At 44.5% G+C, this 25450-nt stretch overlaps 1 protein-coding gene across 1 annotated transcript; it reads left to right on the top strand.

Moving 5' to 3' along the window:
• Window positions 1-2338: 2338 nt before the first annotated feature.
• cbx6a (chromobox homolog 6a) lies at window positions 2339-24349 on the top strand. Its single transcript, XM_078282641.1, has 10 exons — window positions 2339-2467; window positions 4042-4085; window positions 4280-4345; window positions 6402-6468; window positions 7121-8444; window positions 16214-16992; window positions 18745-19135; window positions 20586-20827; window positions 21626-21805; window positions 24104-24349. Exons 1-10 carry the CDS (start codon window positions 2399-2401, stop codon window positions 24347-24349), a joined length of 3408 nt encoding a protein of 1135 aa, XP_078138767.1. The 5' UTR covers window positions 2339-2398.
• Window positions 24350-25450: the final 1101 nt, after the last annotated feature.

Raw genomic sequence — 25450 nt, forward strand, 5'->3', positions numbered from 1 at the left:
CTTTTTTTGACAGACCAATTATTTTTTGGTGTCAATTGTAGAGTTAAATTTAGTTCACAGATTTTTGGTGCAAAAGAGTTACACAGACCAAATTATAACATATAGGCCTACTACCAGGCCTACAATCAGTGATACTTTGAAATTGCACTACATTGATCAATAGCCTACTAAATTGATCTTGTAAAATACAGGCTACTCAGGTTCTGGACAAATTGTAATTTCAGCTATGAGTTTGAGTATTAAAGGTTTATGTGTAGTAAGTAATGTGTAGTAAGCATAATACTGTATGACTAGTAAATATTAGCAGGGGTTGCTGAAAGGTAGTAAGTGAAACAAAGTAAAGTCGTCACGGTGCACGAGCTGGGGAGATTTCTGCATGCAAAAACACAGGATTGGCCACGGTTGTGTTTTTGTTGTTGTTTGAAGGCCCTCCTACCACTCCAGTACCCTCCCACACCCGTGACGCCCGCCCCCCAACAGATTTGGCTCGCACTCTGTCCTATGACTCAGTCCTCTGCAACTGAAGAGAGCGCTGGAAACTCCCTCAATCAAGAAAAGCATAGAGGAAGCAAAATGGGCCACTGGCACACTATCCATCATACTGCAGCTGGAAGACCCTCCTATGCAGTAAGTTGTTGTTGCATAAATAAATACATCAAATTTCAAATTGTTCCTACTTGCCATGCATGACTTTAACAGCTGTCTCTCTCTCACAAGGCACCAAAACATTATCTTGCTGCTCGTGGCAACAAGCTAGATATGGCTTTGTCCAAAAAAACAAAAATGTCATATTAATGGCAAACTGCTGAGTGAGTTTTTTTTGCAAACTGCTTCCTTGGAAAACAGTGAAAGATCACAAAATATTTCTTGTCTGGTAAGAGGTCAGTGTGGATGTGTGTGTGTGTGTGTGTGTGTGTGTGTGTGTGTGTGTGTGTGTGTGTGTGTGTGTGTGTGTGTTGGGGGTACATGAGCCACAAATGTCCCCAGATTTGCACTTAAAAATCTGGTCACCTTATGGTTGCCAGAGACTGCATAGCACCTGAAAAGCCTCTACAAAGTTGTCTGGCTTGACTTTATCCAGGTCTTTATCTTAATATACCTCAAAAGTGACAAGTGAGAGATATAGCCTATTGTTTTTTTTTTCTCAGCTGCTAGCTGTAAATTTGCCTGTGTTGTGTTTTCTACAAGAAAACAAGTGTGAGGAGACAGCTTGACTAATTTGTCAGGGAGATATTACTTGTTTTTACTTGAGTGCTGCTAACTATATGGTATAGTTATGTACAGTATTATATGTATTGCTCTTTTCCAGCACCGGCCTGCTTCACATTCATACGGATCCACACATTTCCACCCATGGGAAGTGCACAGTCTTCTACTGGTGGCCTTGCAGCTCCACTGGAGCAGTCGGGGGTCACATGTCTTACTCAAAGGCACCTTGAATGTAATTGTGGAGGCAGGGGAGAGCATCATTCACTTTCCTCACCCACACTCTCCATTAACTGTTCACCAGCCCATCATATAAATAAAGTTTATTACAGAGTGTCCTGGTGGCTCAGTGATTTGGGACGCATGCCATGTGACCGTGATGTCCTGGGTTCAGGTTCTTTGTCGCATGTCATCCCCTTCTCTCTCTCCCCAATCCTTCCTGTCTGTCTTCTTTGGCAGCAAAAAATGCCCCAAAAATATCTTTATAAAAATAATTATTATTATCAGAGACAGTGAAAGTGAATTTTCAAAATGGAAGAGCAGCTAATTTCACAATTAGCTTACAAGTTTTTATAATTAGCCTATCCACCCCGCCTTTTTTTTGGCAAATCGCCACTTCCACTTCGCATTCCAGTCAGACAAAGAACAGAGAGTGATATATGAATTTATTACATTTCACCCCTTTCTGGCTGGTTGGTGCCTTTGTTGGATTAGAAAACCTGCCTGGAAAACAAGCATGATGTTAGAAGACATTGAAGGCTACTAACTCGAATTTCGTTTTGCTTGGCTGCTGCCTCTATATTTGTCTTGTAGAGCTTTGTAAATTTCAGCTGAGTGTTAGCTAAGCACATGCTCATCTTTCCATGCTTCAGGGCGGAGTTAGCACGGCACCGCCCGTCTCTAAGACAGCGTTGAGGGCTAAAAAGCCTTTGGGCGGTCTTTGCATCCTCTTGTGTGTCTTCGGCGTTGCTAGGACGACCAAGGGGGGCTGACCTCGGCCACGTGACAGATAGAAAGCTGGTCGCTGAGCCTCCGGGCCGAGCTGCTGCTGCTGCTGCTGCTGTGTGTGTGTGCGTGTGTGTGTTTGTGGTGTGTGTCTGCCGCCTCTCAGACACAGTTTGGCTGAAAGTGGTCGGCCCGCCAGACAGCAGAGCTGGTCGTCTGGAGAGAGACAGGTAGTAGGGTATGAAAGATGGAGCTCTCGGCGGTCGGAGATCGCGTTTTCGCCGCGGAAGCCATACTGAAGCGCCGCGTCCGTAAGGTGAGCTGAGCCGCCGTCCCGCGTGTTTTGACTGTGTGCAGATGTTGGCGAGGGTCGGCACGGCACGGCTCCAATGCATAGGCTCGGGGCTCTCTTTTCGCCTATGCAATGCTATGGAGGCCTTGTGGCTGGTGAATGCCTTTACTATCTGGCTAGCAGGGCTAGCTAAAAGCTAACTAACGAGGCTATCAGTCACGGCTCGTATATTGTGGCGCTGGCAGGGCAATAAAAATAGCGACACAAAGAAGGGGCTAGCTTCGAGAGAACAAGACAACTCAGCCGCTGGGATGAGAGCAATGGGATGAAATGGAGGGGCCTGATTTGCCTGCCAGCTAATAGCAGCTAAAGCTATACATTTACTGTCTTTCTTTTATAGCCTGTAGAGTAAAGTGTAGGAACCCCGCACATTATAAAGGCTGTTTGACCAAACCATTGCTCTCTTATTGTGAAAGATGTTTTGCAGATAACGTTATTCGTTTCAATCAGGGCAAGAAACTTATTTTCTCATCCACCGGCCACTGTGGCTGATGGATTCCAGAAAATATCAGTTTTCACTATTTTATCAGTTCAATATGGGTTTTGGAATGGAGAAGACCCTGATGGTTGGTTACCTGGACCTTTGATAAGTGTCTGGTACACACAGTTAACCAGCATGTTTCTGGTGGTAAACCCCCACCAGGCCTCCAGTGCCTCCAGTTGAATTGCTTGCCAGTGGAAAGAACTGAGCCTCAACTTCTTAGTTATCTCCCTCCTTGTGAGATGTAGCAGAAATACCATATTAGGCTTTAGGTTGGCTATTCCTGTAGAAATGAGCAAACTAATGCCAATCATCCTTAAGCAAGAAGCTTGAAGTTTTTCTTTTAAATATAGTTCAATGCAAGAAAAGACACTCTTGTTCTACTAGTCAACAAAGCATGCGTTAAAGATGAGTGTGTTATTAACACACATTTTGTTGAAAAGTAGCACAATAGTGTGTTGTCCCAAACCACACTCACAGATGCTGTTGAAAATTCAGATATGTATGCAATGTGCTGTTTGCCATGCAATGTAATTTAATGCCATGCAATAAAATCCTGTGAAAATGTCTGGACAATATGATACCTAATGTAAAAATGTATGTATTTTAATTTCGTATGTAGGGGATTAGAGCTTCGAGAGCCAGGAAAAAAGCAATTCATTGAGAAGAGTGAAGCATCCAAGATCAAATGTGAAGGAAATCCTAACTGTTGCTCTTGCAATAACGCACCATTTCTTCATTAAGCTTAAATTTGGCTCAAGTAGCACCTTCGCCAGACTAATGCAGCACCTGACAAAGATTTGTTGGGACCAAAACATTAGTTAAATAAATAAACGGTGTATTGCAAGAGCAGCATGCAGGATTTTCTTCAATGTTTTATGTAATGGAGTAAAAAAAAAAATCAAAAGTACTCTAAAATGTAAATTTACTCCACTCCAAAAAACATCAAACAGGACATTAGTGCAAATGCACTCAAGATTAAATCAAGTTATTATCCCTGTTTTCATACAGAGCAGCTTTTTTGGTAATCCTCCCCCCATCTGCCTTTTTCTTGCAGGGCAGAATTGAGTACCTGGTAAAATGGAAAGGATGGGCGCTGAAGTAAGTGCCACTCCAAACAGTGACTTGCATGCAAATATTACAACCCACAATGTCTTCATAGTTAAGCATATTTTTTTGTATTTTAAAGATGTTTTCATTGTCCTCAGATTAAACTCTAAATCCAGAGAAAATCCAGGTTGGTGTGAAAAATTGGATTTCACTGGTAAGGTGTTTTCTTCTATGTTTTTGTTCAGGCACAGCACCTGGGAGCCAGAGGAGAACATTCTGGATGACAGGCTGATACTGGGCTTCGAGCAGAAGTGAGTATAATCTGTTTTGCACAAGAGTTACTGTAAGTTGCTTGGGATAAAAGCGGTCAACAAATGTCAAAATCATTAGGTCTATTTTGGTAGGCATTTTCAGCTTTTAGTCATAATTTTGCACGTTTTTTATGTGCTTCTCTAAGGCTGGGGATACACCACACAACTTTTAAAATCCTAACAGATTATGAAAAGACTGGGCGTATACAATAACCGACTGGTTTCTGCAGATTTTTTTTATGACGACTGAAAAACTGGGGATCACACACTTAACGACTACGCCAGATGAGGGATCACACACTACTCGACTTGTCACTGCAACTGAACCAAACTGAACGCACCAAACTCGCATGAAAACACGAGCTCTCGCGGTACGCTACGAGATGCCGGTAGCAAAGCAAACACGGGGATACAGCATAGATATAAATTCACATTATACATTTTTATGGGTAGCGTACTAGAGCTTGCTGTTGTTGTTGCGCCACCATCTGCATGGAATAAAGACCATCTGCATGGTCATTCTATTTTCTTTTCAGAAACAGAAAATAAAAAATGGAAAACGAATGATGATTTAATTTTCATTTCAAAATCCAAAAATGGAAAACCGAAATATACAAGGCATTGTCCGTTTTCCTGGTGAGAAACGGCAGATACAACATTTACAAAGGACTTGATTTTCCTTTTCTCCTTTGTAAAACAGAAAATAAAATAACAAAAATTGAAAATTAAGCCCATTTTGGGATTGCAACCTGAATATAGAGCTGTGCGTCTTTCAGCACCATCAAGGCCTGGAAAGCGGAAAGGAGAGAGAGAGAAGCAGAGAGGGAGGAAAATAGAATTACCAAAAAATACACAGACCCAAAACGCATTTACATAAAGGTGTGGAAGTCAGTATGGACTGCACAGACCGCAGAGGAGCTGCAGGTGAGCAGCAATGTGAATCAAATTCCTGTTGCTACATAATGGAGCCAAAGCTATGAAGTGGGAGCTGAGAATGTTTGTAGGCGATCTTGGCTACGATGCCAGATGATTATGTTGCAAAACCTGACTGCGCATTTACATTGTCCGGTCAGGACTACCAACCGGACATGTAGGCTAATAAATAATAATTATAAAACCTGACTTTCCGGTCTAAAATCGGCATCTGGCAGCCAAGGTTTTGTGGAATCAATAATTGAGTCTTCCCTGTATTTTTTTCCTGTGTGCCTACCAGAAAGATTGGTAGGCCTATCTATAAATTTGTTGTATGAAGAATTAACTAGTTGATTGCTCCTTGGTGTGGGCTAAACACTGTATTGGCTTGTTATGGCATAGCTTCATAGTTTTTCATTGGCTATTGACGGGATCCATTCGCATTTGAGTTGTTGACGAGTACACACTACCCGACTGCGTCCAGATTCTGCTTGTAAAAATCAAACATGTTTGATATAATCGTAGTGGCTCCGACTCACGTCGGGAGGCAAGAGATTAGAGTCTGTTCCCCTCACACACTTATAGATTTTCTGTGCCAACCTGCCACGCCGACTGCCCCAAAATCTGCAGACTAGTGCAGACCAGGACAGACTCGGCCCGATTGTTAATCCTAGCTAAAATCGGGGCAATAGTTGTCTAGTGTATCCCCAGCTTTAGTGAACTGCCATGGATCTTGCTGTCAGTGCTCCTGCTTGTTTTTTGGCTTTGTACTTCCTCACTTGTGTCTCTGTCTTTCCATTCCTCCTGTTCTGTGCCTGATTGTTAAAAAGCCCATCTCTGCTGAAGTCCTTTATGTCTGCTGCCAAGCCACTTGAAAGCCTTGTGCTGCTTACAGAGAGGAGATGTTTACAGGAAACTAAAATGGTCACATCAAGACAGTATCTGGCTCTGTTCAGACTCACTGCTTCAAACGCTCTCTGTCCGACGGCCTGCTTTCTCACACCCACATCTTTCATCACCAGCTTCTCTCTCGCTTTGTCGCGCCCGCTCACGTTTTCTCATCCACTTCCTCTCAGTTTGTCTTTTGCTTTTGTGACGTGTACTTTCCGTTGATAAACCTTTTAATTATTGTTTCCTTTTTTAGGGAACGTGAAAGGGAAATGCATGGGCCAAAGAAACGGGGACCCAAACCCAAAAACTTTGTCATGAAGGTACGGTTTTTGAAGTTTTGAGCCACTCAGTTTGACATTTTGACAGACATTGGAACAGCGATGAATGAAAAGCCTGTCAGGACAATTAACATATATTTTAAATTCCTTCATTGTTTTTCTATGGTGGAATTATTATGAAGTAATTAGTAGCCATACTTTATTAATCAATTTAAGATAGCTCTTGTGTCAACTGGGCACCTCTGTTAAGCTAGCAGCACTTAACAGATGCATGTGGAAAGTGCTGTTTGTGGTTTCTGCTGTTGTGACAGTAATGTTAACCCTTTGAAGCAGGTTCTCTTGATGAAACTTTAAGAATGTTTTAATTCTAGTGCTTGATGCTCTGAGAGTTCAAAACATGCCAAGCTCTCAGCATTGTTGGGAACACACAATGGTGCGTCAACAACAACCAGAATGAAAATAGAGAGAGTAGCGGTAGAAAAATGGGTAGTAGTTATTCTGATTATAAAGAGTCAATATGAAGCTCAGCGGCTGTGCTGCTAGGATTTCTGGTTAAGTGTTTGGACCAAATAATCAGCACAAAATGCTAATGCAGAGCTTTTTCTACAAAAAAGCTAAATAGTGAGAGGTTGTCAATGGACTTGCAGCCTTGGATTAGTAAATTGCCCTCTTAATTCTTTGTCTCCTCCCTCAGGCTCGTGCTCACAAAGGAGAAAGCAGCACCCGAGCCTCAAAACCCCGCCAGAATACACCGCGCTCCTCTTCGGCCACCTCTACCCGAGCAACCCCTTCTTCCTCTGCCTCTCCCCATCCTTCTGCCTCTTCTTCTTCCTCAGCTGTGGCACCCTCTCCTAAACTCAACTCCCTGGCAGCCACCCACAAGTTGAAGAAAGACATTCGCCGTTGCCACCGTATGTCCAGGCGCCCTCTCCCCCGCTCAGACCCCATGGCGCCCCCCTTCTCCAACCCCGGTGGCTTCCCCTCCCGCCCGCACGTCTCCCCCTTCTCCGAGACCGTCCGAATCCTCAACCGCAGGGTCAAACCCCGGGAGGTCAAGAGGGGTCGCATCATCCTCAACCTGAAGGTCATTGACAAGCCAGGTAGGGGCGGCGCAGCGGCGGGCAGCAGGAGTACTCCAGCGGGACGCCAGAGCATCCCTTCCCGCAATCGCATCATCGGAAAGAGGCAGGGCGAGGCTCCCTACAGACCGTTCCAGCCCCCTCTGAAGATGCTGGGGTTCCCCATGTACGGGAAGCCGTTTGGGCTGCAGTGCGGAGGTCCTGGGTCTTTTCTCTCCCACCCGGCGACTTGCTCCAGCGCAAGGGGAAGCCGCTCTGCTCCCTCCCAGTACCAGTCGCCTCCCTCCCCCTCCAGCTCCAGCGGCTCTGAGGGCAAATCTCCCACCGCCGCTCTGAGCCAGTCCGGCCCGGCCGCCCCGCAGTCCCGCCCCAGCACAGGAGCCTCTGCAGTGGGATCGCCTTCCAACGAGGGTCCCCGGCCCAAACCTCAGACAGAGACCCAGAAGAGCCAGAGCACCAAGCCGTCTGCTCCTGCCCCATCCTCTGATGCGAACCCGGCGGCGTCAGCGTCCCCCTTCCTCCCCTCCTCCCCCTCTCTGTCCTCCCCCTCCGGTTCTGCCTCTTCTTCCTTGGAGGATGAAGAGGAGGAGGAGGCTGCCGTGGACCGTTTGGAGCCTGCGGAGGGGGGGAGAAAGAATCTCCGCCAACGCCGGCCTAAACGGCAGCCGTCCACCTCCGTTTCCCCTGTTGCCCCGGGCAACCACACCTCTGCCCCCGCTGACCCCCAGAGGGTCCCCGCTGAGGGGGACCCCGACTGGCGCCCTGAAATGGCGCCAAGTTGCCAGGATGTGGTGGTCACTGACGTCACCACCAACCTCGTCACCGTCACCATAAAGGAGTTCCCCTCCCCCTCCTCCTGCCCCGCATCCCCCTCCGCTGCCCCTGAAAACGGCTCCTCCTCCCCCAGCACCGCCACCGACGACCCCGCCCTGCCCAAGCCATAGGAGATCAGATGTTATGAAGTTGATTGCCATCGATAACACAAAATATTTTGCCAGTGTTGCCACTTCAGCCCCCCTCCTCCCTTTTCCTGGAAGATGTGTCCATACTTGTGTGATGATTAATGAAATGTAATGTAACTTAACACCGCCCAGCCATTGAATAGTAATAAGAGCATATTTTTTGAAACAGAAGTGTATAAATTCGAAAAGGGGCAGTTAATATGCCCTTCTTGTCACTTAAATTGCCATATTTTGTCCACTTGCACAGCACTGACTCTTTCGATGCAGACTTGGATTGCAATGGTATTTGTTTTCTTTCAGTTGCCTCAAGCATGCTGAGTCTAGCTTGTTTGGTGTAATAGAATTGTCCGAAAAGTGAAACTCCCACCCATCTGGTGTGTGGGGTGAACTTTTATCAAGCACACTTAGTGTAAATGAAAGAAATGGATACTATTTTGATACAGGCTCTGCTGCGAAGGCTGGTATCGACTGCCTTCAGGTGTTATGCCAATTTCCTGCCCCCTAATTTCATTGGAAGTCCAGCTTGTTAATGATAAATGAGGTGATGTGTTTTTGCACTTACGCAGTTGGACTCTGATATATTGCATCAATACAGCGAGGTAAATGCAATGCACTTGACTGCATCGAAAAACAACCTATTCTATGTAGTTGACTTTCATGAATTTTTCAAGGCCTTTTTCCTCTTGCTCTCTTGAACGCACATGCATATACATATGAATAAGTATTTATATGCACGCACAACCTTAAAAGCTGCAAAAGAGTATACAAAAACAACAAAAACAATAGGAGATTTTAAGTTATTGCTGTCCTTGCCGTCTTTCCTTGCCTGCCTTGTTTTTTACAAACCCACCACCATCTGCACCTCTGCAACGTCCGCCAAGACTCTAAACTGGCTTGCTTTTAGTTGTAATAGTGTAATCTCTTACAGGTTTTTTCGTGTGCCAGATTTGCGCCGTATAACTTCAGCCTGTCGGGGTCTAGGAGGCCCATGGACTGATTCTAGTTCAGGCTGAGAAATTAAGTATAGCCACGAGCCAAATGCAGGTAGATATTGTCTGATGGCCGATTAGTTTGTCAAATCCGTGACTGATAGATGCTTTAGAAGTCTATGGAAGGCGTATTGTATCCAGACACCAGTTTTGGCTTGTAAAAATTCAGAGCGACTGGTGAAATTTGTCTTTTCACCTTCCACTGTGCCAGGTAGAGCAAAGATTTAGTTTCACACTTTGCTTTGTTCCTTTGGATGTTGCTGGTCAGTCTTTTAGCTAACAGTGTTTTGTTGGTAAGTTCTCAAGTGCTAGTTTCAATGGAAGTGGTTCATGTAGCATGGCTCAGTCTCCTGCTACACCTAGGGCTAGTGTAACTAAACCAGGCGAAGGCTGTGTCAAGATTGGGGAACAAGTGTGTTATCCTTGCGATCTTTTGTTTGACCTGCCGTTGTTGACTGTCTGATAGGTGAGGTCATGGAAAACAGGTTTCCTACACAGGTCTGGAAAACTGAAAAATAAATTGATAGGTCTTAAAAAGAACTCTTCATTGGACACATTGTAGACCCACTGCCAAATTACAAATTTAGCTTTTTCCTTAAGAATATTACTCAGCTATAGAGGAATGTGGTGTATTATACAGTCACTGCCCAGCCAATGCATACATCTTAATGAACACATGCCCATAATTTCCAAATACAGTCAAGAAATCAGTGTCTGGAAAAAGGATAATACGTAGAAATCCTTGGAAAAGCTTCTAAGAAAAGTGAAAGATGACATTTTCTGGACAGTGTGGACACAGCTTCGGCTTTTCTCTGGACCTAACATCACATGTAGTGAAGAATCTCTAATGTTTTTCTATAGCTAGACTTAAATCCTTTCAGAGACCAAGGTACTCCAGGTTTCAGTATTTCCTCTGGTTTTTATGTAGCGCTGGTGGTTGATGGTAGTTGTGGTTCCACAGCCAGTTCCCTGGGTTTGGTCCAAGTTGTGGTTCTGGTGCTTGATGCAGTGCTGAAAACGCTCTTTAGATACGTTATAATGGAAACTTTCATTCTGAACATTGAAACTGCACATAGTGAGCAGGGAGGCCATCCTTCAACCAGAGGACTTGGGTTCAAGCTTGTGTTTTGGCATGCTTTCAGCCTGCTGAAGTCTCTTTGAGCAAGGCAGTGAATCCCTACAGGGGTTGATAACGTATCACATGCTGACTAGATGCACCACCTTAGATGTACCAGCCTAGGGTCCAAACCACGGGGGTTTGGACCTTAGGGTGCTTGTGAAGAACCAGGCCCAGACACAAAACATCTCCTGGTGATGCTGGTTCCCCGAGTGGAAAATCAACACCAGCCACCGGCCAAACGATGGTCAAGTTTGTCTACTCTCTCTTGTATACTCTGCCAGCCACTTTGGCAGGTTACCCACCATCAGAGGTTCCACTCTTACTGTGGGGATTTACTAGCCACTGTTTCCAGTGGACCAAGTAGTTAGTTTCCTGCCCCGCTGCTGCTCCTCCTTTTACTGAGACGAAAACCTTCGACTTAGGACCCACTGTCGTCCGACCAGAGGGGAAAGGATGTACGGACAGTTGTTTTCTCCAAGTACTTCACGTGCGCTGTTACGCCTAACTTCCAGTGGCATCATGTAACGGTCAAAAACGCGCTTTAAAGACCCCATCATACGGCATCTTTACTTCCTTGACTTGATGGAACGCAGTGAGGGATCATTCAAAAGTCTAAACCTAAAAGTATCAGTCAGGGAGAGAAAGGCAGTTTAATCTGATGGGAGGGGCAGGATTGTTCAAAGATCTGTGATGATTTTATTGGTTGGATTTTTATATTTACGCCTACTGGTGCAGCATGATGTCACCATGAAAGATGCTCTGTTTTCCAGGGAGTAAAAGCAATGGGAGTGCATTTCATGGGGACTTTTAAGTTGATATTTCAGGTTTTTGGCCATCTGTATGAAACGCAGCTGAAGTACTTGAAAGAAAAGCGGCCCTTTATACCCAGTCTCCAAGCCGTCCTCTGGTTTCTAGACTTTCCCAGACCCGGCCTCTTCGTCTGGTGTACCTGTGTGTTAACGATATTTAAAATCTTCCGCATGTGTTGCCTTATAGCTGCTCTGTTCAACCCCAGCTGCACTCCAGGCGACGTTTTCCTCATCTTACTCCGCTCTCGTCATACTGAAAATGCTAAAGAAAAACGACATCAAAAAAACCCACCTTCCTTTAATCTGCCGTGACTTGAAATTTTAGTTAGTGCTAGAAGAAAAAATACATTATCGCAAAACTGTAATACCGTCGGGATAGTCTTCGAATCGCATCTTTCATCGCTTTTTTTCTTTAAAAAAAAGTGGTGGCTGCTTTCTGAATGTCGTGTGTGCGCAGATAAGGACCGTGTAACGTTCTCCACGTCGTCTTTAGCGCAGACGAGGAAGATGTCGCCTCTTCTCCTGTCATGTACTGGATGGTTTTAGTCGTTGTCAATACTGTTTCAATACTCTCATAGGTTACATATGAAAGGCTTTATTCCAAAATGAGATGTCCACCATTTGAAAATCAAAGAAAACGATCCCTAGCACAAAATTGAATTGCGGTACTTTTTTAAAGGGCAGTATAGTTATTAACTCAAGTCCTCGTTTTGACAAAATAACAGACTGGATCCTCTATATTTTACAGATACTGAAAGATGTACTTAAGATCTTTTTTTTTTTCTCCCTCCAAATGGATATATATCGTGTTTTGGAATAGATCTTTTCATCTACTGTATCGTAAATCTTTAAATGGTGGATAGAAGTGACTCTTGCAGTTGGTAGATGTGTAAGGTTATTAGGCTGCTAGGCAATGTTTTCAACAGTTATAGCAATGGAGTTTCTTTTTTTCTCTGTCATGGGGTAGCACAACTCAACTTAGTGGCCTATCTTTCTACCAAATAGGGCTCTTGATTTTTCTTCTTTTTATTATTATTATTATTATTATTATTTCCCTTTTGAATTGTTTTACACTTATATATGATGTAATTTTAAGTGCTAGATATGGCACTAATTGGGGGGTAAAAAAGGAAGGATCATGTTAAAATGCGTGGTTAAAGATGTTTAATGAATTGAAAATTGTGCTTTTTAAGCGTTTTTTTTTTTCCTTTGTACTGTATCTTAATACTTTTTTGAAATATGCATAATAATGTTAATGTGATGCTTTTTATTTGAATGCCATTATTATTATTTTTTTTTAAATAGTCCAATATGGGTTTGATCAGAAGGCAAACTCCGACTGATGAATTTAAATGTGTCAAGACTGCAGTTTTGTCTTGTTTAATGCTAATATGAATTATGTAAATTGTATTGATGGTAATGACGACGAGGTTGATGATGATGATGATGACATTGTAATGTATCTGAACTTCTGAAGCATGTTTTGCAAACCCTTATTGTACAGATTATGTATTCAATGTCATGTTACCTGTTACTGTTGTTGCTTTCTGTGTGTGTTTCTTGTACAAGGCTTTTAATTAAAAGCTCTTTGAAAAGCATTTTGTTTTCTTTGCCTTCATCAAGTGTATGTTCATTTTTTGTGGTGTGTTTGTGTAGACTGTCTTTATGTGTATGATATAGTCTTTATGACATTAGAGTTTAGGTACAGGCAGTGGTTAAAGGAACCGTCCTGTAACAAAAAGCCCCCGGTTTTGATACCCCATGACCTAAAGTGTAAAACCAAAACACTGAATCTACCAGCAGGAGTTTTGTTCTGCAGTCTGAGTCTGGCCTGCCTGTGGATGTTAGGCAGCCAGAAAGACAAATTTAAAAGGTATCTATGGAGAATCACAATAGAACATAATAATAATAATAATAATAATACAGCTTCTCTTACTTCCATTAAGATAATTTGATCCTCAGCAAGGATCCAGCCACCAACTTAAAGCCGTGATACAGCCGTGGCATTTTGTGAAAATAAAAATGATCCCTTTTTTGAGTTACTGGCATCAACATCACTTTACCATAATGTACTGTATGTGATCCTCGCTGACATTAACACAAACCACACTGCAGATCTCACGATGGCTCAAAGATGATGGCTCAAATTGCAATATTGTGTTTTGAAACTGGAAAAGTACTTTTTCTGCAGAAAACGTGGCTTGTGTTAGCTCAAAGCAGCTGGAAGTGGTCAGACAGCAACTTTTCAATTTCTATTTTCTCACGTGAATGAGCAAAAATTTGTAAAATCCTAACGTCTGAATTTATCTGAAGAGCAAAAATTGAATTTCTAGAAAATTAGACTTGACTAAAATTTGGCTGGTAAGCGTTAAGCCTACACAGACCTTAAAGCTTTTAGCTTTAGTGGTGAAAAAGATTTATTCAAATCAACATAAAGTTTATCTTTTTAAACTCTATTATTAATACTATTACTACTATTACTACTACTACTACTGCTACTGATACTACTACCACGACTACTACTATTACTAATTCTAATACTACTGCTAATGATAATGGTCATTATAATGTCGAGCAGTTGTAGTTCCCAGTTGTAGTTCCCAGTTGTCCCATGGAGCGGCGCTGTTGAGCCGTTTTGATGTACAGTATTCAGAGAGCAGAGCAGCTTCTGCTGACAGGCTGCTCTGGGTTTTCATCACTGAGGGTTTCTATGTAGTGATGAATACATCTCCAGTTCAGACAGCTTTACTCTTTACCACAGGAAATGTTGTTTTTTTCACTGTTCAGACTCTCTCTCTCTCTCCCTCTCTCTCCCTCCCTCTCTCTCTCCCCCTCTCTCTCATCCCATCCCATTCCTGGCAGGTCTCCCTTGGGCTTAGATGCCAGATGGAGCTGAAATAGTTGGAGTTTGGTACTAGTGGCCCACATCTGTGTGTTAGTGTGTGTGTGTGTGTGTGTGTGTGTGTGTGTGTGCATGCGTGCAGCATCAGCCACCCCTGGAGATTACAGTGTGTGTGGTTGGAAACTGATCTTGTAATCCACAATATAGGCTACTGGTTAGTAAAGCTTGGCTGGACTGGAGTCTGAGTGTCTGATCATGGCAGAAATCTATGGCTTTAGTTAAATACAATCAATCTATTGGACCATCTGGATACATCCATGGATATTCTTGAAGAGTTTGATTTGTAGTGAAAATAAATCTTCTGGCTCTTTGTCAAGCCGTTGTAACTCAGAATATTGTGCATTCTACTCCTTTTACTTTCACATTTTAGTCATTTTGATTTGGGTGCAACAGCAGGATAAGCTTCAGTTCCTAGATCACCAACATTACAAGCAACATAGAGCGATCATGTAAGAGTGAAGTAACAGAGATAGGTTAATAGTGAAGGAGAGAGATGAAAGATGGAAGTGATTTTTATTTCCTCTAGTGATTGTAATCATTACGACTGTAAACTGACTTTTCACAGCCTCAGAATCCATGTAAAGAGTGTGTTTAGATGTCACATACTGTCAGACCTTCTATCAAAATGTTAGAGAATGCATTTGAGCGAAAAAAATAATCTGTAAAACAGTAAATACTTTGGCAGTATAGTGACAGTGACACGGTCATATTTGTGAATACATGGAGGCTGCAGCATGTATGCATGGCAGCATGAGAGAGCCTGACTGCTGTATGTAAATGTCACTTGCACATTGATATCATGGATTCTATCATGGCAGATGTGTTTTGTACGTGTGTGTGTGTGTGTGTGTGTGCGTGTGTGTGTGCGTGTGTGTGTGTCTGGATTTAAGGGTGCAGAGTGTGGGTGTGTTTGCTTGAGTGGGTGTGGGTGGTATCTTTTCAAGATGTTTTTATTTATTTTTTTTGCATCAGTCTTGTTTTATAAAGACTGTCAAAAATGAAAGTGTCTCTCCAAATCAGAGTCAGTATTCGAATTATCCTGACAAGTATACTTTAGCTGAACCACTCATGAATATTAATATCAATTAATATGAAAACACACACACACACACACACACCATACACTCTCTCCTTTTCTCTCTCACCCTCTTGCACTCTTTTTCTGCATGCGCGCACACACACACATACACATACACTGCCCCTCCCGTCCTCTCTCTCTCTCACACACACACACACACACACTGTCCTCTCTCTCTCTCTCTCACACACACACACACACACACACACACACACTGTCCTCTCTCTCTCACACACACACACACTGTCCTCTCTCTCACTCTCTCTCACACACACACACACACACACACACACACTGTCCTCTCTCTCTCTCTCTCTCTCTCACACACACACACACACACACACACTGACGCACACTCATGATCCATCACTGTTTGTTGACGATGCTGCCGGAGGTTCGGAGGTTCACCTCCTGACTGACGCATGCCCACAGCCTCGCTCCTCCTCTCCAGCGATCCCCATGGTAACGCGCGGAGGAGAGCAGCTTAGCAACACGGAGACGGAGAGAGAGCATCGCTGGTCCAGACCCGGTGGTGCCATCAATATCACACGGAGAGGGCGTCAAGAAAACAGCAGAAAACGCGTCTGATACTACCGACGGGGAATTTTCTGAGCGTAAGTGTCTGTTTTACCGCGAACAGCAATTTATCTAAGAAGTCAGACTGTGTTTAGCTTATAGATCTACTTGACTATAAGATCATTAAAATGGTCGAGTGATGTTGTCGGGCTGCTGTGCGGATTGATGCAGCTGCTTGTAGTCTGTTCTAGCTCCTCCATAAAGAATAGGCTACATTATTTACATTTTTTATCCAACATTTTGCAGATCTTTCTCTGAAACGAAACCCTCATCCTTTACATCGATCTCCACAGCCACTATGAAGTTCGTGGTGGTCCTTGTGGCCGCGGGCACGCTGGCCTTCCTCGGCGCGATCATCTGCATCATCGCCAGTGTTTATCCCCGGAAACGCGCCGCGCCTCTAGGCGACAACGGGACCCTGACATCCGAGACGCTGCTCCAGCCTCTGGCCCCGGGGTCGGTGGCGCACGCCGGCCCGCTGGGCGCTCTCCACGGCGCCGAGTCCTACGATGGAGGAAACGGACTGGGCATCGGCCTGGAGGTTCCCACTCTGAACGAGCTCAGCCCCGGGGAGGTGACCGGCGGAGGGGCCGCGAAACAGTTTAGCTTCAACCGGCTGATCTGCACTCCTGTGCCGGTAGGAGAATGCAAGCCAAAGGGTCTGAGGCAGCGGCAGCAGCAACAGCAGCAGCAGCAGCAGCAGCAGCCGCAGGCGGACGACCCTCTGAACGGGGCCGGGGACGAGGACTGGACTTACCTTCGGACCACCGCGGACGAGCTCCGGCAAATGGTCCTTCAGCAGAACGACCAGATCCTCATGGATCAGAGGACCATCCGGGAGCTCACGGGGAAGCTGAACGAGTGCGAAAGCGGTCTGGAGGAGGAGAGGAGCGTCCCCGAGCGGAGCGTCGGCGTCTGGACCGGCAACCGTCGCCTCATGGCCGGGGATGATGTGAGCTCCTCGGCCGCGGCGCAGCTGCAGACGGCGCGGGCCGTGGAGGAGCTGGAGAGGGCCATTATGGACCTGAAGGACCGCATTGAGAAACTGGAGGTACTGGAAAAGACACTGAGCAGGCTAGACAAACCTAGACTGAACCTGTTGTTCTCTTGCTGTCTGCCTTCAAGTGTTGTTAGACTACAGGGCATTTGGACTGATGTCCATATTACACATTGGCCAGGGCTCCAGGATATGAATCACAGTTACAAAATGAGTCCTATGTCTGGTGTACTTCACAGCCTGTGGGCCTGTTTTTAGGTTGCCATTCACTGTTAAGTGCAGTTATGGACCGTATTGAAATTGGCTTAAATTGTCCTCCCAGAATGTGTAGTCCAGGGCACAATGAATAGATTCAAATCAGATAAGGCAAGGTACTATAGATTTGCCACAATGGGTGCATGCAGAAATCATAGCAGTGAGATCCTAATGGCCTGCACAATGTTCATCATCATACAGTTGACTCTCTTCCTCCCTCTCTCCTGTCCTTCCTCTTTTATCTTCACCTCTCCACTCCTCTCACAAACGACTCATGGCAGAAGCCCTGCTCATGCCTTGCGCACGCTCCCCATGGGCCCATGGGAAATCTTTTCACCTGCTGTCAGCCCCCCCCCCCCCCCCCCCCCACCGTCAGCATCTACCCTCTGTACCTCCGCATCCGACAGAAGGAGAGGGACATAAATAAAAGATGAAGCTGGCTGGACAGGAAAGAGAGAGAGAGAGAGAGAGAGAGAGAGGGGGACCTTAAGGATTCCAGCCTCTGTGTGTGTGTGTGTATGAGAGACAGAGGCAAGCTTATAACCACACACACACACACACACACACACCCTCTCACACACACACACACACACACACACACACACACACACACACATACACACACACACACACACACACACACACTGCATTGCTGCCAGCCCTCTCCAAGCAGAGTCAGTTACAAGGTTGTCTCCCTCAGTGTGAATTTATATCCTGGACGTCCACAGATCCTGTCCTGCCTCAGCAACTATCCTGATATTATATCGCCTCCCAGCATCTCATCCTCTCTAACAACAACACCTCTCTCTTTACTGCTGATTTACCAACACATTTCTTCAACCGCTGCTATGATTACTAACACTGCTACTACAATTACTACCACTACAACCATTACTACTACTACTACTACAGCACATCTCTCTTTGCTGCTGCTTCACCATCTTTTTTTCTTTTGGTATCTTTTCTTTATCTTCCTGCAGTTCCACTTCAGTTTACTGCTACTGCAACTACTACTATGAATACTAATATTACTACTACTAGTATTATTACTACTAGTATGGTAGTATGGTGCTACTATTAATACTACTACTATTACCACAACTACCGGTACCTCTACTACTACTACTAAAACAACAAAAACAACAGCAGTTACACTACAACTACAAAAACTACTATGAATACCAGTAGAACTATCATTACTTCTACTACTAATACAAAAACACTTCAATGAATACTAATACTACCTCTACTACTACTACTACTGCGACTACTGCTACTACTACTATTACTGCTACTACCACTACTACTACTACTACTACTACTACTACTACTACTATATAGGCTACTAAAACTAATAGAAATAGACATTTTTTCTCCTGGCTGCTTCTCATCTTAAATCCCTTAACTTTTTTCCGTTTCTTACCCAGTATTTCTTTTTCTCTCTGTCTGTCTCTCTTTGTGATTTTGTTCTTGGCCAGCAATTGATTTTTGTGAGTTTCTAATCACTACAGTCTCCACCACCTACTCTCTCTCTCTCTCCCCCTCCTGCAGGCGGAGATAGGTCCTGCTGCCTTGAACCTCACCGACACATCCGTGGGCGTCAGCAGCACCAGCAGCAGCACCAGCAGCAGCACCAGCAGCACCCCAGCTGGAAACAGCGGCAAGACTCCGCCTCCGGCCGGCGGTGCTTCCTCCCCCCCTGCTGCGGCTCCCCCAGGAGGCCGCCGCCCCACCTCCCCCGCCGCCAGGCCCCCGTCCCCGGGCTCCTCTGGCCGCGGAAAGGGCACCTGGAAGGTGGAGGACCTGGAGGGGGAGCTGGAGAGGAAGATCAAGATGCTGGAGAAGGAGCGTCAGGCCATGAGGAAGGAGACCCAGGGCCAGCATGAGAAGATCAACCAGGGCATCGACACAGTCAGCCACCGCATCACCGAACTGGAACACAGTGAGTCCAGAGGGAGGAGGGGGAGGGGGAGGAGGAGGAGGAGGAAGAGGAGAAGGAGCGTAGGGAGAGAGGACAGGCATGGGGGAGGCGGCTAGATACATGTAAGGAAGGGATGGATGATGGATGAATCGATGATCAGAGGGAGGTAGTGATACGCTGTATATGTGTATACCATGGAAAGATGGATGGATGAAGAGATAATTAATAGTTTGAGGGATTGAGCGTGGATGGATGTATGGTTGGATCGCCAAAACAAGTTGGACCAGAGCATTGGCACCAGGTCAACCGCTGCATCGCTGAGCTGGTGTACAGTGAGTTCACGGCAGGGAGAAGGATTAGATTAGATGAAACTTTAATGAGCGCTGTGGGGGAATTGGGTCATCGCAGCAGTACAGAATAAGCTATAGATAAGAATAAGATCAATAGTGAGTACTAAAGGTAATGAAACAATGTCAAACAAGATTCCAGATTGAAAATAAAAATAATGCAGCAAGTAAATACAGGTCGAAATGGATGTGCAAGTCTGCATTGCTAGCTACTTGCATTATCGGCCTACTGATGGGAGAACAATACACAGAAATGGGTCCCGACATGCAAATATGCATTGTGAAGAGGGTATATAGAGAGGAAAGGCATGGAAGGAGAGACATACGATGTGAGGAATGGAAGTCTGGAGATCTTTTGCTGCTGTATCTCCAAAAAGTCAACATCGAAAAACTTAGAGAAACAGCCTTATTTTATGGTTGACATACACTGTACATGTAATCATGTAATTCTTCAGTTCAAGTAAAAAAACTGAAATCACCAAAATTGGAGATACGTTTTTTTTTTTGCAGTAGCAGAGATATGGAGAGAGGAAAGAGACTGAGGGAAGGAGAAAGGTGGTTGATGAGGAGGGAAGATACAGAAGGTGAAGAAATGGAGGTCTATAGGGGAGACTGAGAGGAGGTCATGAGGAATAAAGATTATTCTCTTTTTAGCTCTGTCATTCTTCCAACTTCTACAACCAACCTCTAGATCTTCTCTGCCTTTAGAGCAGCAGCTTGGCTTGGAGTTAAAGAAGCTGATCGCTAACTGTAATGTTGTTGGTTTGATCCACACCGTCGTCAGGAGTGTGTTGTGTAGCTGTGAGCTGGCAGCTGGAGGGTTGATGGCAATACAGTACATCTCTGGTGACCATTGTGATTGCCAAAGTGTCCTTGAGCAAGGCACCAAACCTCAAACTGCTCCAACTCTTGAGCTTGCATATGCGTGGGGCACTGTGTGTGTGTGTGTGTGTGTGTGTGTGTGTGTGTCTGACAGAGAAGGGAAGTGGTAAAACAAATTCCAGTGTCCTTGTAGAAATTGGCCAATAAAATATTATCCTCCCCCATCTCTCTCTCTCTCCTTCCCCGTCTCTCTCTCATCCTTTCTCTCTCTCTCTCTCTCTCTCTCTCTCTCGGTCTTCCAGCGCTGACAGAGCCGTCGTTCCCCGATGGCTTCGTTCTCTCCTTCCCCATGAGAACCAACTACATGTACGGCCTGGTGAGGAAAGAGATGCCTGAGATGTACGCCTTCACCGCCTGCGTATGGCTCAAGGCCAAAGAGGGGGGCATCGGGACCCCGTTCTCCTACTCAGTCCCGGGGCAGCCCAACGAGCTGGTGCTGCTGCAGGGCGTCCACAACCCTGTGGAGCTACTCATCAATGACAAGGTAGATGAGAGCGTTTCTTCTGCCAGCAGTTCTCTGACACAGTGTTTCTCAGCCTTGGGGGTCGAGACTCCACTCCACCCTCATAAGTCATAAAAATGCAAAAAATCATTTACAAATATTAAGTTTGTAATAAATTGGTTCCTCTGGTGAAAGAATTAGCATTTTTACAGTCTCTGGGCATAATTAGTAAAGTGAAATAGCCTGAATTGGGAAAATTGTGAGCTTATTCTACTATTGAACAGTGTAAACATAGAGCATTGCATATAACTGGCAAGTTTGTGGCTGGTGGTAATCCAATGGTTTAAACGAGGAACGCAAACATGTTCATTGTTGCTATGTGACAGAAAAAGTCTCTGTATCCATTTAAGGTTCTAATCAATATGATACTGATCATATCAGGTTTGGGGTCAGTTCACTAGATTGTCTTCAAAAGTCAATGAATCAATAATATATTTCTGAAAATGTTCATATATATCATTTGGGAAGGAAATAAGTGAGAATGAATGCTCTGAAGCTGAAGTGAACTGACTCTAGTCCTATTCAATATGATAATGTTTTGTCCCATTTAATCTATATAATAAAGTTCTTACACTATCTATGACTTCAATTGAATTGATCAACTGAATTTGAATCGTTCAAAAGTTGTGTAACTGGTGAATTGCGTAGCTGGATGTGGAACTGAGAGCTTGAACAAAAGACGCACTTTCAACACATTTCTAGTTGCATTTGAATTCCTTTCCTTTTTCTTTAGCATCCATTTCAAGAGAGCCTAAAAACGTCATTTTCTCTGACCTGTAGGTGGCGCAGCTGCCCCTGTCCCTGCCGCAGGATGAGTGGCAGCACATCTGCGTGAGCTGGACCCTGAGGGACGGGGTGTGGAAGGCCTACCAGGGGGGCAAGATGAAGGGGAGGGGAGAGGGACTGGCCGCCTGGCATCCCATCAAACCTGGGGGAGTCCTCATACTGGGTCAGGAGCAGGTGAGACGGACGGATGGAGGGAGGGATGGAGGGAGGGATGGAGGGAGGGATGGGTGGGTGGGTGGGTGAGTTGGTGAGTGGATGAGGTGGGTGGGTGGATTAAGGGAGGGAGTGGTGTGCATGTTTCCATTGGTGGATGTGTAAATGGAAGGAGAGAAGGAGGTTTGGAGAGATAGATAGATAGATAGATAGATAGATAGATAGATAGATAGATAGATAGAGAGATACTACCATCAGTCTTTCACACATGGACAGACAGAGACCTAATGGTGTTTATCCTCACGCTGGGCTGCCTCTCATTTTCATTAGCGAGACACACAGATTACATAACCACTATGAAATCTGACATTATCCCCCTGGCTGCCCCGGTGTCAAAAGCCCAAGCAAAAGCACATTTGACAGCCCATCGGTCTTACATAAAGGATAAAAAGCATAAAACTGGGACTCAATTTCTGCAAGACGCTGCACGTCGCAACAAGACTTGATTTACTGGACAGTTATTAGAGAGAGGGACCAGTTTGTAAACCTTCTTTGAGGATGAATGATGAATCGCCGCTGTGTGGATACACTGACCAGATGTTATGGGGCAAATGGGACACCCCCCCACAAGAGTGCTTTCAATGAGGATAAATATTTTATAATCTTATTTTGGGGCAATCTGGGGACATTACATGGAGAGAGGAATCACAACACAAGATTTCTGTGTATAGATAGAGCTTCATCTCACACTTTTTTCACCAGGCAAGATGACTAAGAGCAAGTTATTGTTTACACCAATGGCCTGGGTAGAGAGGGGGTGTAGTTGTTGGATCAGAGATATACCTATACTTTCACTGATCCAGACCTAAGTATAGGCCTACTAACTGAGTCTATTTTAAAGAGCTTCACTCCAAAATGAGACATCCACCACCTGCTGTGCAAAATGTTTGTAGCATGAAAGTAAAAGTCATCATGAAGGCCCAAGTTATTAGCTCACAAAATACCTATACCTACAAAAAACAGTTTTATATATTAATGCTTTATTTGTAAATGGAATTATAGGTACAGGTAATTTCAGCCAAACAGTTCATATGGTCAAAGACACGTTCCATCCGTGCTGATAAAACAGGGCTGACTGAACTTTAGATTTTTATGTTTAGGTAGCCTAAATTACTTTGAAGAAAACATTTCAGACGTAGTCATGTACTAGTAACCACAAAGACATAATATATTATATAATACCCTTGAAGACATTATTTGCTGTGATTATTGACCTTATTCCCTTTGTGACTATTTTCAATTTGCACCACACTCGGAAACTCCACCTGGAAAGGTTGGCATATAAAACTATTACTATTTGAACACATTAGTGAGGAGTTCAGATAGACCTAACAGTTCTCAAATTAGCTAGCAATCTTGGGAACAATTACGACTGCTTCAATTTAGCAGGGATTTTGGCTAGCTTACTAGATAGCTGAACTCACTAGCTAACTAGTAGGGCTGCACGATATATCGTTTCAGCATCGTCATCGCGATGTGCGCATGCGCAAGTCACATCGCAGGACGTGCGATGTCAAGTAAGGCAAATTAATTCAAACACGTCATACTACAACTTTTTTGCTGCTTGATACAAAAGGACAACTCGCACGGTTCTCATTTTCCATGACTAATCTATAAGATAAGTCTGTCTGATATAACATAATTTACTCCGATTTAAGGGTTTGTTATAAGAGTAGCGTATGTTACCTTTCCAGCTTTCGCGGCTCCGAACCGTAGTTGGGAAGCCTTTGGTGTTGTGCTAGCCTATTTGAGCTTAGCCTGGCTCGTAGCTGGTAACAAGCTTTTTACTAAGAGTCCGGACCAACTCTGCAGTGGAGAACTGGCACTTTATTTCTGTACAGCAGCGAACATAACGCACGGCCTCTCGGTGACATTCTAAGCTCTTTTCCCGTTAACTATGGTAACTTTACTCACTTAGCATCCTGCAACTCACTCTGGCTGCGGCTAAAAACACACTCACTTCCTATACGTTACCCACGCAGGTTACCCACAAGGCCACCTTCTTAAAGGGGCAAGGCTTGATCATACATCCATGGGCTTGATAGAGCTATTCAAGTCATTTGGTGAAAATTCCTGTATTTTTTCATATCGCAATATATATCGCAGAAGAAAAAAATATTGCAGTGTCAGTTTTTTCCAATATCGTGCAGCCCTACTAACTAGGCTAGATTCCGGAGGCTAGCAATCTTGGCCTCTTGACTATTAACAGTAGCTTTCTTGAATCAAACTCTTAACGTTTCCCGACTCTTCCTACCCAAGGACACGTTGGGCGGGCGCTTCGATGCCTCCCAGGCCCTGGTGGGGGAGCTCTCCCAGTTCAACCTGTGGGATCGGGTGTTGAAGCCCGCCGAGGTGGCCGCCCTGGCCGACTGCAGCTCCACCGTGCTGGGCAACATCGCCCCCTGGACCGACCACGACGTAGATGTCTACGGGGGGGCCACCAAGGAGTCCCTGGACCCCTGCCACGCCGCCCAGAGATCCAACCCCTCAAGCCCCAAACAGTGAGGGGTTAGACTAGGTGGAGGAAAGGGAGATGTCAGCCAAGAGCGGTCAGGCTGTTTTTGAGGTTGATAAAGGGTGAGAGGAAATTTGGGAGTTGACTTTAGGGAGCTATAAAGACGTAGCACATTGGAGTTTTGATGTTTTCTTTGTGAGGGATGGGAAGGCTGCCGGTGGACTGAAAGATGTGATGGCGCTATTAAGTAAGATCGGTGTATCTGTTTTTTTTCTGTTGATGTCCACGCTCATGTGTTTACTTCTGTAATGCGATACAGTGAGATTTGAGCTCAGCCACAGAATCACCTTAGTGAGGGTTGCATGGGTGGATCAACTTCTGGCATGGACTGAAAGTGTTTTGGTCACAGGACTCTAAAGGTGCATTCAGTCATTGATTTTTTTATTGGCTGTGGTTCCATTTACCACCCTCTGTTTTGGCCAATACATTTTTTAGCCAAGTAAAGTACTTGTTATGGTGGGCAGAGGGTTTTGATGCTTTAGAGTGCCGTTACGGAGTGAACCTTTAATGATGCAATTCATATAAGGGTTTCTTAACTTCTCAACAAAGTGACACAAAGTTTTGTCTTTTCTCGTCTTGTGTCCAGTTGCTTGTGTTTGATGCCAAAATTTGATTTCTGTGATGCCACGTGTTATCATGGCTATACATATATTGATTTTAATACTCAGTGGGAAAAACAAAATGAGTTCAAGGTTTTTTTTATTTTGTTTTTTACGGCATCCTGTTGAGCAATGTGTACTTTAAGTTTTATATATTGCATACCATGATTTCTTAATACAGTGGTCTTATAAATGTGTATTGTGTAATGTATCTCTGCTAATGTTGCTCTGTGCCAGTCCTCTCCCCCTGCTTTAACTCACACATCTCACAGACCTGTCATGCTAAATTGCAGCATTTTTATTGTTTGCAACTTACACAAAGCAGTGCCCTCAATTGACTTATGAAATAAACACTTTTGCCAGCTTGATGTCTATCGAAGCACCAAACATACACTGAAATTGTTAGAAATTAGTTTGATTAAATTTAGACCTGTTGTTTTGTACCCTTGAATGTAAACCTGATGGAATGTATCTGTATTTGCATGATCAAAG

Source organism: Centroberyx gerrardi, chromosome 3, assembly GCF_048128805.1.
Source record: "Centroberyx gerrardi isolate f3 chromosome 3, fCenGer3.hap1.cur.20231027, whole genome shotgun sequence".
NCBI lineage: Eukaryota > Metazoa > Chordata > Actinopteri > Beryciformes > Berycidae > Centroberyx > Centroberyx gerrardi.